General features: G+C 41.0%; 1 protein-coding gene across 1 annotated transcript in view; it reads left to right on the top strand.

Moving 5' to 3' along the window:
- Positions 1–7,919: 7,919 nt before the first annotated feature.
- RUFY1 (RUN and FYVE domain containing 1) overlaps positions 7,920–16,452 on the top strand; it is a 56,077-nt gene continuing 47,544 nt past the window's right edge. The window contains exon 1 of the mRNA XM_027096395.1: positions 7,920–8,211. Within this exon, the coding sequence (XP_026952196.1) occupies positions 7,923–8,211 (289 nt within the window). The 5' untranslated portion in view covers positions 7,920–7,922. The remainder of the gene's footprint in view (positions 8,212–16,452) is intronic.

The raw sequence follows: 16,452 nt of genomic DNA, 5'->3' as shown, positions 1-16,452 counted from the left end.
TGGGCTGCACTCAAGATTCTCTCCACTGTTCCATAGTGACTGCAAGGTGCCAAGCAGGGAAAGGACAGGTCACTCATTGACATAAGGAGGGCTCTCTCCCTTAGGGACACATTATGCAAATTCATTATGCAAATACTCTGGTTAACTTTTTTATAAGTGAGCTATCTATTTTTAATTAATACGATTATTTTCATAAATAACTGTGATACATAATAAGAAAGTTATATTTGATCTCTACTCCTGGTTCCCAGCACAGAGCTCTTAAAACTCTTGTAATTTCCTGAATGAAAGAGAGATGGGAGCATCTTTTGTTATTCCTAATAAGCCCCTTTCAAACATACCTGAATTTATGCTAATGAGGTGACCCTTAGAGGATAAGGGCTGGTTGCCAGAAGAACCAACCCTGTGATTAGAGAGTTGGAACTTTCATGCCCACCCCACCCCCACCTCCTGGGAGGGGGAAGGAGCTAGAGATTGAGTTCAATCACCTATGGTCAATAATCAATCATGTAATTGAACCTACATTAAAACCCTAAACAACAGGGTTCACATCAAGGTGCTGACAGGGTAATGCACCCAGAGATGGCATGGAAGCTCCATGCCCCTTCCCACATACCTTGCCCTATGCATCTCTTCCATTTGGCTGTTTCTGAGTTATATCTTTACCATAAACAGTAATAGTTAAGTTAGGCATTTTCCTCAGTTCCGTCATTCTAGCAAGTTATGAAACCTGAGGAGGGGGTTGTGGGAACTGCCTATTTATAGCTGGTCAGTCAGAAGTACCTGTGTCACTAAGCAAGGGCTCTTATGCCCACAGCACAGAAAGCCAAACTCCGACAGCAGGTGTTTGCAGCAAAGTTAGGGTTTATTTGCAGGGCATCAAGCAAGGGAGTGGGAGACAAGCCTCAGATCCACTCCAACCTGATCTTTGAGTTGGGGTGTTTTTGAAGGGGAAGAACAAAGAAGCTGGGATTAATCATCGTCTTGTGACATTTCTTAATCATAATTTCAGGGGTCAGGATGTCTCCAGTTTGAAATTCTCTAGCCAGGTGGTCCATGGCTTGGGGGTCTGTTAGCTCATCTTGCCCTGGAGAGACAACCTGAGTTTGTACATTAATGATGATATCAGTCTTAGGGGGACTCAGTTCACTGGAGGCCTAGATTGGCATCTGAATTGAGGGAACAGTCCTGTAGGACTGAGTCCTTACCCTGTGGGATCTGCACTAACTCTGGGCAGTTAGTGTCAGAAGTACTGAGAGTAGGAATACTGAGTTTTCCTTTCAGTTGGCTACCCCTTCAACTGCCATACTTTGATACCATCTCAGCAACAGCACCTACATCCCATTCAGTTACAACCAACCACCACAACAGGTTCTACAGTTCTAAACTCATCACCTGAGGATATTTTACCCAAGTCCCTGCAGTTACAAGGCCATTCAGAGAAGCAGAAGTCTTGATAATGTTAAAATATTCACTAATGAGTATATTAATATTATCATTTATAAAATATATTACCACTTATAAAATCCATCCCTACTCAAAGCTCATTTCCTGCTGAACCCCAAAGCATCACACCTCATGTACTGGGCCAATGGCTAGCCAGTCTCTAGCTGAGTGTCAGATGTCTACAATGCAAATCAATTGTACAGTGAAGCTGTAAATCTGCACACGATGCAAGATTTCACAGAGTAAACAAAAGTGATGCTCAAGTCCCACCCAATCCCACACAAAGCCACTGACACATAATATCGGCAGAAAAGAAAACCAATGCTGCTGATCCAGCAGGAGCTTCAAAACAGAATGGTTGAAAAAAATAGTAAATTTAGAACATATTAAAAGGGAAGAGTGAGCTTAGATGGGCTCAAACATAGAGTAATAATATTGCAAAATAGCTTGTTTTTTCGTATGAGACATCCCACAAAAATATCTAGAAGGATGACAGCATGGTGAATGGGATAATTACTTTTCCACTTTGGGCCAACTAGCTTGAGTACTAGCTACATGAAAAGAGATACAAATAAAATGAAAAGGTAGCCAAAATAAGGTATGGTTTATCTATCGCAGGATTAAAGAGGTCTTGAGAAAAAATATGAGGCCTAAATATTTTTGGACCCTCTTTCTGACTCCACTGTGAGTCAGATGTGAAATGAATAAAGCTATATAATGTGATTTTCTTCAGAAAAATTGTGCAAAAAAAATTAGCACTTATTCATTCTTTACTCATTATAAAAATAGCACATGGTTGCAAATACATTCTAAATTTTGATAAATATATGATAAAGGTAACTTATTTTTGTTTTCATTATTCAAAATAAAATCTCAGTCAAGCCTTTTGTAAGGATTTTTCAGTCCTTTTGTTTTGTGGCCACACTGTGCAGCTTGCGGGATCTTAGTTCCCCGACCAGGGATTGAACCTGGCTCCACGGCAGTGAAAGCGCTGATTCCTAACCACTGGACCACCAGGAAACTCCCTAGGATTTTGCAGTCTGTATGAAACATTGGCTTCTATTTCATATGGATTCACTTTTTTATATATCTTTTTACTTTTTATTATGAAAAGTCAGACATTCAGAAAAGTAGAGAGAATACATAATAACTCTCCTACACTCATTACCTAGATTTCAAAACTGTCAGGATCTTGCCATGTTTGCACCAAATATTTTCTTGTGCTGAAGTATTTTAAAGTTAATTACAGACATCATGAGGTGTTACCACTTGATACTCTAAATCAGTTCTAAAAAATAAAGGCGTTTTCGGGCATACCCACAACCCATTATCACATTGAACAAAATTAACAATAATTCCATAATATCTAATATGCAATCCATATTCAAATGTTCCCAACTGACAAAAAGAAGTCTTTCCAGCAGGTAGTTCCAGTCTTATGAGGGTTGCCTGTTCCACCTGGTCCAGGGGATGCTTCCCCTTCTAGGAGTGTCTCACTGTTTACTACAGGTGCTGTCTCCCTTCTTCCTTTCTCCCCTAGGTTTCCTAAAACCCAGTCACACGAGCTTCATTGCAAGTGCTTAGTGGCCACCTGTGGCTCCTGGCCACCATACAGAACAGCACAGATCTAAAACATTTACATCCAAGGGTTCTATCAGACAGTGCTGTTCTAAAAGCTTGTTTTGTTTGTAGGTAAACACTTACAGCAGAAGACCATAGCCAATGGTGTGTGCTTCATATTGCATTGTTCAGAAAAAAGATTTGACCTTAATTGGACATTCTTGGCTCCAGGGTACCAATTATGTCCAGATAGTGAAACTCTCCTAGATTATGAAATGCAAGTCAAAGTGTACAAAATATATACATATGAGACAAAATTAGTAAAGTGCTCCCTACTGATAGGCCAACTCACAATCCCAATGAAGCCACAAGGATCCATCTCTTTGGCTACCACTTTGGTCTCAATCAAGTCACACAAACCTCCTGGGATGCTGCAAAACTCAATCTCTAGTCCACACCAAGGAGAAAATGAGCAATCTGCAACTGCAGCACATAGACAAGACAAAGCCTCCTGCCACAGGGAAGCAAAGGGAGATTTGAAAGCAGGAAGGTGAAAGGATAAGCCCTGGGTCTTGGAAGTCCTTGGCTGAGGTGTCTAGAACAGATGGAGGAAGTAAAGCTGCAAGGCACAAGGAGGTGTCCTGGAGAGTGACTACAAACCAGGCAAGAATCCACTCAGGCAGTGGTACTGGGCATAGACGGGCAGGGCCTGATTTGAGAGATGGAGTCTGAGAATCCTCCAAAAGATTTTTTTTTAAGTGAGAGTGATGGCAATGGGCAGAGGAAGGAATCACACTCAGCAGGAGGCAGCAGACCAATGAAATCCAAGACACGAGAAACAAGTCTGAGAAGAGAGGAGAAAAGGACTAGGTCCAACCATACAGAAGGCATTTGTTAAAATGCTCTTCTGGGCATATATCCAGAACAGACAAAAACTCTAATTTGAAAAGATACGTGTATCCCATATTCATAGCAGGACTGTTTACAATAGCCAAGTCATGGAAGCAACCTAAGTGTCCATCAACAGATGAATGGGTAAAGAAGATGTGAGATAGATATAGATATAGATATAGATATAGATATATATATATATATATATATATATATATATATATATATATATATAAAATAGAATATTACTCAGTCATAAAAATGAGTGAAATATTACCATTTGCAGCAACATGGATGGACCTAGAGATTATAATACTAAGTGAAGTAAGTCAGACAGAGAAAAACAAATATTATATGATACCACTTATATGTGGAATCTAAAAAATAGTACAAATATACTTATGTACAAACAAATACAGACTCGCAGACATAGAAAACAAACTTATGGTTACCACAGGAGAAGCAGGAGGAGGGATAAATTAGGAGTATGGGATTAACAGATACACATTACATATATAAAACAGATAAATAACAATGATTTACTGTATAGCACAGCAAACTATATTCAATATCTTGATAAGAAAAAGATTTCTGTTATGTTAAACCACGAAGATTTGGGGGTTATTTGTTACTGCAGCATAACCTAGCCCGACAGAATATTAAAACTACTCTCCCCAAAAAGTTTATGTTTTTATGCAAAATGGAATTAGGTTCCAGCCTCTGATCATTATAAACAAGCTTTTCACCTACATGATTGTCCAGCGACACTGGAAAGTAATGAAGGATCCAGACAGTTCTTCCAGACTACCTAATACCCCATCTACCCTATTCCAGTAAAGACTAGTAGCATCCCCTCAAACATTGTGAAAATTCAAACAGCAAGCCCACAAATTCCTCAGTCACCCCCCACCCCACTCTCCCCACAGAAAATAACTGGCCTCTAGGGACCAGACAGATCATAAAAACTAGTTAAAGGAGCTAGACCAAGATGCCAGAAGGACCTGGCTTCTAAAAGGGCAGGCATTTACAAACAATAAATGCTGGAGAGAGTGTGGAGAAAAGGGAACCCCCTTCTACACTGTTGGTGGGAATGTAAATTGGTACAGCCACTACGGAGAACAGTATGGAGGTTCCTTAAAAAAACTAAAAATAGAGCTATTGGGTTGGCCAAAATGTTCTTTCAGTTTTTTCTGTAAGATGGCTCTAGTAGCACTTAGTTGTCTTTAACTTCATTCGAAACAATCGAAAAGTGGTTTGCGAAGTTTCATGATGGAGATTTCTCACTGGATGATGCTCCACGGTCAGGTAGACCAGTTGAAGTTGATAGCGATCAAATCGAGACATTAACTGAGATCAACATTATACCACGCGGGAGACAGCCTACCTACTCAAAATATCCAAATCAAGCATTGAAAATCATTTGCACCAGCTTGGTTATGTTAATCGCTTTGATGTTTGGGTTCCACAGAAGTTAAGCGAAAAAAACCTTCTTGACCATATTTCCGCATGCGATTCTCTACTTAAACATAATGGAAAAGTTCTGTTTTTTAAAACAAATTGTGAAGGGCGATGAAAAGTGGATACTGTACAATAATGTGGATTGGAAGAGATCGTGGGGCAAGTGAAATAAACGACCACCAACCACACCAAAGGCCGGTCTTCATCCAAAGAAGGTGATGTTTTGTATATGGTGGGATTGGAAGGGAGTCCTCTATTATAAGCTCCTTCTGGAAAACCAAACGATTAATTCCAACAAGTACTGCTCCCAATTAGACCAACTGAAAGCAGCACTCGACGAAAAGCATCCAGGATTAGTCAACAGAAAACTCATAATCTTCCATCAGGATAATGGAAGACCACATGTTTCTTTGATGACCAGGCAAAAACTGTCACATCTTGGCTGGGAAGTTCTGATCCATCCGCTGTATTCACCAGACATTGCACCTTCGGATTTACATTTATTTCGGTCTTTACAAAATTCTCTTAATGGAAAAAATTTCAATTCCCTGGAAGACTGTAAACGGTACCTGGAACAGTTCTTTGCTCAAAAAGATAAAAGTTTTGGGAAGATGGAATTATGAAGTTGCCTGAAAAATGGCAGAGGGTAGTGGAACAAACGGGTGACTATGTTGTTCAATAAAGTTCTTGGTGAAAATGAAAAAAGTGTCTTTTATTTTTACTTAAAAACCAAAGGCACTTTTTGGCCAACCCAATACCATATTATCCAGCAATCCCACTCCTGGGCATATACCTGGAGAAAACCATACTTCAAAAAGATACATGTACCCCAATGTTCATTGCAGCACTATTTACAACAGCCAAGACATAGAAGCAACCTAAATGTCCATCAACAGATGAATGGATAAAGAAGATGTGGTACATATATACAATGGAATATTACTCAGCCATAAAAATAAAATAATGCCATTTGCAGCAACATGGATGGACATAGAGATTATCATACTAATTGAAGTAAAACAAAGACAAATATCATATGATATCACTTACATGTGAAATCTAAAAAAGTGATACAAATGAACTTATTTACAAAATAGAAACAGACTCACAGAGTCAGAAAACAAACTTATGGGGACTTCCCTGGTTGCGCAATGGTTAAGACTCTGCCTGCCAATGCAGGGGACATGGATTCGACCCCTGGGCCAGGAGGATCCCATATGCCACGGAGCAACTAAGCCCATGAGCCACAACTACTGAGTGGGCGTGCTGTGATTACTGAAGCCCCGCGTGCCGAGAGGTGCTCCGCAACAAGAGAAGCCACCGCAATGCGAAGCCCACACACCACAATGAAGAGTATCCTCCACTCGCTGCAACTACAGAAAGCCCACATGCAGCAAGAAAGACACAACGCAGCCAAAATAAATTTAAAAAAACAAACAAAAAAAAACGTATGGTTACCAAAGGGTAAGGGGGGGGAATAAATTAGGAGGTTGGGATTAACATATATACACAATGCTATATATAGATAATCAATAAGGACCTACCTACTTAGAAGTCTACTCAATACTCTGTAATAACCTAAATTGTAAAAGAATCTGAAAAAGAATACACATATGTATAACTAAATCACTTTGTTGTACACTTGAAACTAACACAACATTGTAAATCAACTACACTGATAAAAAAATTTTTTTAATTAAAAAAATTTTTAAAAAAGGGCAGCCAACATCCAATCCACCAGTTTGTTGCCATCAGAGAATATACGGAGTTGCAAAAGACTTCTTATGTCTCAAGAGAAGGCCAATATCCAAATTTTAATGTAAAAATTTTTTGATTTCTAAATATCTGCAACTTAAAATTTTTTTTAATTTATTTTTTTAAATTTTTGTTTGTGTTGGGTCCTCACTGCTGCGCACAGGCTTTCTCTAGTTGCTGCGAGCGTCTGGCCCAAGCCACATAGTTGAGTAACGGATAGTCATCACAATTATTCTCGTCTGCCATGTGCTCCTTACTTAATTGGTTTTATTATTTTTATTATTACCACCATTTAACTAATTAATAGCAGAGTCCGGATCTTCTGATTCCCAGTCCACCATAGTGTGCTCTTTCCTGCCAAGTTGTAGATTTTAGTTATTAAAAAAAAAAAGTCCTTCTTTCCTGCCTCACCTGTCCCACAGCTTCGTTACCCGCTCTTTTAGGGCTTGTTCTGAAAACTGCTGCAGAAAAATCACTAAGGAGAAGTAAAGTATGAAATGAAAATGAAAAAGAGGAAATAGTGTCACACAAAAAAAACTACGGCCACGTGGGCTGTGCCCAAGCCAGGCTGGATGCACCACAACAAAAGGAGAAAGCCCAAGAATAACTTCCACGAAAACAAGTCCTCCCAGGTGATGAGAACGTAGGTGCTCCTTATGATTTGCACTTTCCCGAGCTTTTTTAAAATGACAGAAAAGAAAGGAGGGCGATAAAGAGGAAAGCCCGTAGCGAACACGAAAAACTAGCAGCAAGGGCAAAGCGCCCGCCCGCGCCGAGTCCGCTGCCTGCCGGGGCCACGTGACAAGACCAAGATGGCCGACGGGGAAGACCGGTCCCGGGCGGGGCAGGAGCCGGAGCCGGAGCCGGAGCCGGGAGAAGAGTTTGAGATCGTGGACCGGAGCCAGCTGCCGGGCCCAGGCGAACTGCGGAGGGTAGCGAAGCCGCGTGCGGCGGCAGAAGGCTGGTCGGCGCCCATCCTGACCCTGGCGCGGAGGGCCACTGGCAACCTGTCGGCGAGCTGCGGCAGCGCGCTGCGCGCGGCCGCTGGGCTGGGCGGCGCGGACGGCGGCGCGGGCGGCGCGGACGGCGCGGCGCGCGCAGGTAGGCTTCGGCTGGGCGCGACCTACGAGCTTTCTGTGGGATGGGTGGTCGTTTTACTGTGGGAGCCAGGCTGGCAAGGGCGCTTAATAGACTCAGCCTGTTAGGTTGTTAAAAAAACATCCTGTTAACTCGCCTAACTACTCGTCTGTTTTCTTTATACCGTGTATCCATGCCGAGATAAATACGTGGACGTGGGTGGACTGAGATCGGGGCGACTTCACTTCTAGTTGTGTTCCCCAGGCAGCATTCTTATTCTCACTGGTGAACTTTATACTTTAAAATGTACGAGTTTAAGCTTAGGTAGTCCTTATTAATTTTTAAAGGACTTACTTAAGAAATGAAACCGTACTGTTCTCTGCTTTAAATCTCAAAATGCCATCCTGGCTCACACCTCCAGTTGTTGACGGCGCATCCCGACTCACCGGGGAGTCAAAGCACCAAGGCGGAATTAAGGGGGCGAGGGTTCCAGGTGAGCTCTACAACCAACTAGCTGTGTCATGCAGAAAAGTCATCACATTTCCCAGCCTGTTAAATAGGAATTTTGTGGTTCACCCAATGATCTCTTATAGTCCTTTTAAGCCTTTGTCATCTATAACAGAGTTTTAGCAAATGAGTGAGAACGGAAACATTAAATGATTATGATATTTAGAGTGTGACTTAGCCCTGTAAAGCCAGATATTTAGAGCTGTGCCAACCAATACAGTAGCCACTACCCACATGTGATGTTTAAATGTTAAAAATTCAGTTCCTCAGTCACAACAGCCACATTTGAAGTGCTCAGTAGTCTACACGTGGCTAGTGGCTACTGTATTGGATTGTGCAGTGAGAACATTTTCATCACACAAAGTGCTGTGGGGCAGAGTTCACTAAAGACTGTGGAGTGCTCTCTAAGAAGCATTATATTATAGTGTGCCTTTGAGGTTCCTTTTTTTTTTAACAAGTACTCTTTTTTAATATTTATTTTACTTTATTTTTTTGGCTGCGTCAGGTCTTAGTTGCAGCACTTGAGATCTTCACTGAGGCGCACATGATTCTCTCTAGTTGTGGCGCGCAGGCTCCAGGGTGCCAGGGCTTTGTGGTTTGCAGCATGGGGGCTCTCTCATTGACGCGTGCGGGCTTAGTTGCCCCGTAGCATATGGGATCTTAGTTCCCCAGCCAGGGATCCAACCAGCGTCCCCTGCATTGGAAGGCAGATTCTTTACCACTGGACCACCAGGGAAGTCCCTGCCTTTGAGGTTTCTTGATTCCATCCTGTCCAATGTACATTTGATGTAGAAGTCAGCACTGGCACAAGGATAGTGGATTGTGACAGTTTCATTGGTTAAGGAAGATTACTGAGGAAAGTTTAAAATCTGACGAGATAGAAAACAATATTTCTTTGGCGATAGAAAGTAGACTAGAAGGTAACGAAGGAGCCTGTTTAACTCAGGAATCTAGTTGCCACTAGCTCGCTACCTTTACACGCATCAATGGGTGTTTGACTGTATGCCCACCATTGGTGGTCAGTCCTGAGAGTCAAGGCATGGGGTCTTCTGGAGCCTTCTTAGTAAGCAAATAATACATGTTAGCTGTTCGGTGATAAATAAAATGTGCCAGTGCCTAGAACTGTGCCTAGCACAGAATAATAAATATTTGTTGAACAAATGCATATTTGAAAAATACTTGTTTTCTATTTATGGTAATGCTATAAATAATACCCAGCATTTATATTGTGCTTCCTAGGTTCCAGATATTAGTCTTAGGTCTGTACATACATTAGTTCATTTAATCTTCACAATAATCCTAGGTGATTGCTGAACTGGCTTCATGATATGCAATCAATGCAGGCTTTAATCAGTGTGATTGTGCACGGCCAGGTACTCAGAAGTGCCCCATGATAGAAATTCTTACTAATTTTATCTTTGAATTTGTATTAAGTGAAGTCTGATGGGACAAAGGAGCATGTGTGGGGGCCTTGGAGCCGGCTTTTGTGTGGTCCCATCTTCCACTGTCTTCCTGGGACAGGTTCTTGGCCGCTCTGTTCCACTTGAACTGCCCTAGGGCTTCTCCCCACCCCTCCCTGACCACGCTGCATGACCAGTGCTGCCGCAGGGAGGGTTGGGGTTATGCTGTCTGACTCTCAGGGCAGGGCCAGGTATGCACTGGCCTGCCCCGGGCTGGCAGCGCCACAGCAGTTAGGCAGGCACTGGGCAGCAGCCTCTCACCCACCCAACCAGATAGGGACTGCATCCCTGCAGGAAATTGCTGTCACTTAGGGCCATGGGAGGGAGAGGTTGACTTCATGCCTCCGCCCACATAGCCTGCCCCACATGGTAGGTACCGTTGTTATCCCCTATTTATAAAGAGGGAAACTGCATTAAAGAGAAGTAATTTGACAAAGTTTACTTAAAAATGGCAGAGCCAGGACTTGAACCAAGCCAGGCTGCCTCTCAAGCCTGTGCTCTTAGTCACATCACCTCAATGCCTTGATGCCTTTAAATAATTTTATAAGTAAAATGCTGTAATATATACATATGGATTTTTAATTAGTCAATTTAAGGAAAATATTAAGTAAATAACTGCCACTCAAATCTGGTGAAAATTGTGAACATGGCTTACTGAGGGCAGAAGTGTGGGGAATAGCTGGGATGAGCTGTTACTCCGAGAGTAACCCAGATTTGAAGCCATCAGGTAGGACAGGAGTGGGGATGGGGGAAAGGAACTGAACCCTGGGTAGCATGCTCTGCAGAGGCCTCAGAAAAGCAGGTCAGGAGAAGATGGCGGCCACCGCTCCAGTCAGGGCTGGCTCATTTCATCTCTTTTCCATTGATCTGCTTATCTGCTTACAAAAGCAGTGAGAACAGAGATTATTCAGAGGGAGTGGTGAAGGAGCGGAGACTGAATGTTAGCAGCACTCTTGCCAGATAAAATTTTTTTGGTGATACAGGTTTAAGGAAAAAGCTGTGGAATGTCATGGAATGTGGAACGCTTTGAATACTTGTTTTAAAATGTTATCCCACGTGGGGTCTGGTAGCACAACTTGCCACAATGATTGCATTCTCTGTAGTTATCTTGTTTGGTTTTTTGGTATTTTTTCTAAAGGTAATACACATGGTAAAACAAAAACAAAAATCAAACTGTACTAAAGGACACTCAGTGTAGAATAAGTCCTCCTTCCCAGAAACTGTCCCCAGTCCTACTGTGTTTCAGAGTGTCTGTGCATGTAACATGTGCTTTCATCTCTATACACACAGTTTTCACAGAAACCACAGTATACACTCACAGGGTTCTACATCGTGCTTTTTAAAGTAATGCCTCCTCCTAAAGCAGTGGTCCCCAAGCTTTTTGGCACCAGGGACCAGTTTCATGGAAGACAATTTTTCCACAGACTTGGTGGGGGGAATGGTTTCGAGATGATTCAAGCATGTTACATTTATTGGGCACTTTATTTCTATTATTATTACATTGTAATATACAATGAAATAATTATACAACTCACGATAATGCAGAATCAGTGGGAGCCCTGAGCTTGTCTTTACTTGCCAGTCACTGATAGGGTTTTGATATGAGTCTGCAAGCAATTGTTTATGTTCTCTGTGCAGTCAAACCTCTCTGCTAATGATAATCTGTATTTGCAGCCACTCCCCAGCGCTAGCATCACTGCCTCAGATCATCAGGCATTAGATTCTCATAAGGAGCATGCAACCTAAATCCCTCGCATACACAGTTCACAGTAGGGCTTGTGCTCCTATGACAATCCAGTGCCGCCGCTGATCTGACAGAAGGCAGGACTCAGGTGGTAATGCAAGTGATGGGGAGCAGCTGTAAATACAGGTGAAACTTCGCTCGCTCACCCGCCACTCACCTCCTGCTGTGTGGCCCACTTCCTGACAGGCCACAGACCAGTACTGGTCCGTGGCCCGGTGGATAGGGACCCCTGTCCTAAAGGATGAATAACAAAACTCACTGAAGAAGTCATTCTTTAATTTTTAAAGTGTTTAGATATATATTTGGCATTAGGTAGGTGATATGTATTATGCCTTTCTCTGTTGTCTTCCGTGGCAAATTTTTTTTCCATGTGTCAGAGCACTTCTTCACAAGTGATATTGCTCCTTCCAAAATAAAGTACAATGACTTTTTCATTTCACATTGCTGAACTCCTTAAGTTAGCCATTGAGATAAGTGAAAATTCCGGAAAATTAGGAAAGTGTAAAATGGTTTTGTCAGTACAGGGTAGCACCATACTGTATTATAAGATCTTTCAAGATACCAAAGGGCTAATCAAAACTAAAACTCAAATTTATAAAGAATCTAGTTAATTCTCTATAATTCAGAACCCGATCAAAAAACAAAAAAACATCTGTAGAATCCACTCCCTGAAGTGAATACTTATTCTCTACACCAAAGGTATAGAGCAGCCCTTTGAGATGTTTGTGGCTGGTAGTTGCATTTTTTTCTCTCCTGCATAGTTTATACTTAAATGCTTTTATAAGCATTTAAAATTTTTTTAGCCAATTACCAGGTTTTCCATAAAAATCCAGATCACCAGCTTCTCCTGAAAACTCCCATCTGGCACATATGATCAATCAGCATTCCTCCAGCAAGAGGGTGGCTGCACGTTCTCTCCAGCTTGTCCCCTCACTGGGTCACTCTTTTATGTTACAGGCCCAGCCCCTCTACAACAGTCAAGGTTGAGATCCCTGATCAGACCATTTACTTGGCAATTCAATAAGTGTGGAATTTTGTGACATTCTGTGTGTTGTGTTGAACTATTATTAACAAAGCTTAGAGATGTGAACAGCTTAGCCAAGGTCACAAAGCTAATAAAACTGAGAGATGAAACAGCTTAAAGATCCTTCCAGCTCCAATTTTCCATGACCCTAAATTGAGCTCAAATGGGAATAGGTGACTAACCCAACCAGGGGATGGATGAGATGGCTGCAGAACACTGTTGTGTTCCCAGGAACGATGGTAGAAGCCACTGCCTTAAGCACTAGTCTTCACATTTTTTGTTCACATGACCCCCCCCCCAAAAAAATCTTCAGCTTTTAAAGTTGATATATAAAATTCTTCATCATAATTTTAAAGTTTAGAATACATTTTCTGGTTTATTGTAAAATTGACTTTTTAAAATAAAACCATGATATCATTCTTTTAAGTGTATCAAGTGGTATATAAATACCTTAATGATTTGATAACACCACCATCCGTCTTAAAAATAAATAACAAGTTAATTAATATTTGAAATTTTTACATTTTTCCCTTTTATTCCTTGGACTTGAATTTCCAATCCACTTACGTATGTTTTAAATTTTTTTATTGGTCATCCTATCATACATCTCAGAAAAAAATATGTAAATTAATTAAAATGTAATAAACTTTTCTTGTGACTAAAGCTGAGTGTATAAAATATTTTTTCTTGGGCTTCCCTAGTGGTGCAGTGGTTAAGACTCTGCCTGCCAATGCAGGGGACACGGGCTCGAGCCCTGGTCCAGGAAGATCCCACGTGCCACGAGCAACTAAGCCCATGTACCACAACTACTGAGCCTGCCCTCTAGAGCCCGCGAGCCACAACTACTGAAGCCCGCGGGCCTAGACCCCATGCTCTGCAACAAGAGAAGCCACCACAATGAGAAGCTCACACACCGCAACGAAGAGTAGCCCTCTCTCGCCACAACTAGAGAAAGCCTGTGCTTAGTAACAAAGACCCAATGCAGCCAAAAATAAATAAATAAAATAAATAAATTAAAAAAAATTTTTTTCTTCTGGAACAAATTACCATTAGAATTATTAGTAATGCTAAGTTAATTAAAGGAATATAAATATAATTTTATAAGTAATTATGCATAAATTTTTCTTGGAATTACTTCTCTTCATGAGCTGGTGTTGGTTTTTTCATTAGCATGTACTTGTAGATGAATATATATATTTACTGATAAAATGTGATAGGACTCAGAATCAATTTTATTCCTATTTTTTGATTTTTTATAGATGTGATCCTTGAGAAATCTGGCTCATATAAATAAGAAATAGAAATGGACAGGGTTTTTTTTCCCATTGGTAAATTCTACCAAATTTTTTTTTAAGTTTTATTGAAGTATAGTTGATTTACAATGTCATGTTAATTTCTGCTGTACAGCAAAGTGACTCAGGTATGAAATGGACAGTTTTGTTATAGTAATGTTGTTCAATTTTTGAACTCCTTCTAAGTTATATGCCCCAAATCACATTGATCTAATGTCAAAATTTTGTTCATTTTTGTTCAAATATTCATTTTGTTCAAATGAAAATCACCTTACTTGCAAAAGGATACAACCTAGTCACATTAAAGAAATTTCTCTACCTCTGGGAAGTTCCCAAAAAAAGGCTTTATCAAAACTTATCAGATGATAATTATGCCTTATAATTCTTTCACTCTGTTTAACTCAGAACACTCAAAATGGTTGGGGATATCTAAACATTGCTTATTTCATTACACCTTGTCAATACAATATTTTTTGACAAAAAGTGTTTAGGGAATTCCCTGGTTGTCCAGTGGTTGGGACTGCACACTTCCACTGCAGGGGACACAGGTTTGATCCCTAGTCATGGAACTAAGTCCCATATGGCCAAAATTAATTAATTACTTAATTATTTAAAAGTTAGTTTACATGTACTTGAAATCCATTTTCATCAAAAACTTGGAGCTTCAGTTTGGCTCATTTAATTTATTGAACATGTCCATCAAGTTAATGGCATATCCAAGGGATGAGTGTTGAGACTGACTGAAAACAATTATATATATTCATATTTGTGGGGGAAATTTTTTTTTAACTCTCCAAATTCAGGATACCCAGCAGAGGGCTGGAGACCAAACCTCTCTCCCAAGACCGAGTTCAACTAAGTTCAACAAAGCAATGAGAGACTGGAGGCTCTTCATGTTTTGGGTGACTTGATTAATCATCAAAGGAGGTTTCACCTCCATTTGGTGTGTGAGACTTTCTGCACCCCAGGTCAGTGCATCAGGAGGAAGATATGGGGGCTTCCCTGGTGGCGCAGTGGTTAAGAATCTGCCTGCCAATGCAGGGGACACGGGTTTGCGCCCTGGTCTGGGAAGATCCCACATGCCGTGGAGCAACTAAGCCCACGTGCCACAACTACTGAGCCTGCGCTCTAGAGCCCATGAGCCACAACTACCGAAGCCCGTGTGCCACAACTACTGAAGACCGCGTGCCTAGAGCCCATGCTCCGCAACAAGAGAAGCCACTGCAATGAGAAGCCTGCGCACCGCAACAGAGTAGCCCCCACTCTCAGCAACTAGAGAAAACCCGCCTGCAGCAGTGAAGACCCAATGCAGCCAAAAATTAAATAAATGAATAAATAAGTTTATTTTTTTTAAAAAGAGGACAAGATATTGGACAAGGAATGAATTGTGGTTCTTCTGTAGAGTGGAAGAAGAAAGAGTGCCTGTGAAACTTGAGGATCTAGAAATCGACTTCCTTAAAATATCTGGGCCTGCCTAGCCCTCTGCAGGACTTCCTGCATACGTATTCCCATTCGAACAACACTAGACTTCGTTTTAGACCGGGGATTGGTATCTTCTTTGAATAAATCTTTACAAATTGCTTCTGTGGTTATTGGTCTATTCAGGATTTCTCCCTCTTCTTGTTGGGGTTTTACAGTTTCTATTCCCTTTGCCTATCATCCATTTCATTAAACTTTTCAAATTTATAAATGTAATACATAGGATTCTCTCAAAATTTAAAAATAATTATACCACTCCCACCCAAATGCTTTACTTAAAGTCCACTTTTCTTTTTCCACACCATAATGAAAGGTTTAGGCCGATTTTTCTTTCCCAGCAGCTGTCCTCTTGGGTTTTGATGAGAATTTAGAATTTTCAGTCCCAGGTTGTCTCTAGTCTTAATACCTGTATTATAAATTCACAGTCATAATATCATTCTTTTCGGTTTAGCTACACATATATATGCTCTTTTAACTATTTATATGTCCATATTATTTACTGCCCATGAAATAAAGCAGGTAGACAAAGGATTAATATCCAGAATATACGGACCAATAAAACAAAGGCAAACAAAAAAAGTTAAAAGATTTAACAGGCAATTCATAGAAGGAATACTAGGAGACAAACATGAAAAGCTGCTTAACATCTGTAATGAACAACTGCAAACTAAAACAATAAGATCCCCAATCCATTTAAATGACCGAACGATGGCGCAGGGGCGGAGAGAGGGGCGCGCTGGCCCGGGATATTTTTCCTGC

Source organism: Aethalodelphis obliquidens, unplaced genomic scaffold, assembly GCF_003676395.1.
Source record: "Aethalodelphis obliquidens isolate GAN/ISIS:26980383/991018 unplaced genomic scaffold, ASM367639v1 scaffold102, whole genome shotgun sequence".
Lineage (NCBI taxonomy): Eukaryota > Metazoa > Chordata > Mammalia > Artiodactyla > Delphinidae > Aethalodelphis > Aethalodelphis obliquidens.
This window is presented reverse-complemented; position numbering and strand designations above follow the sequence as displayed.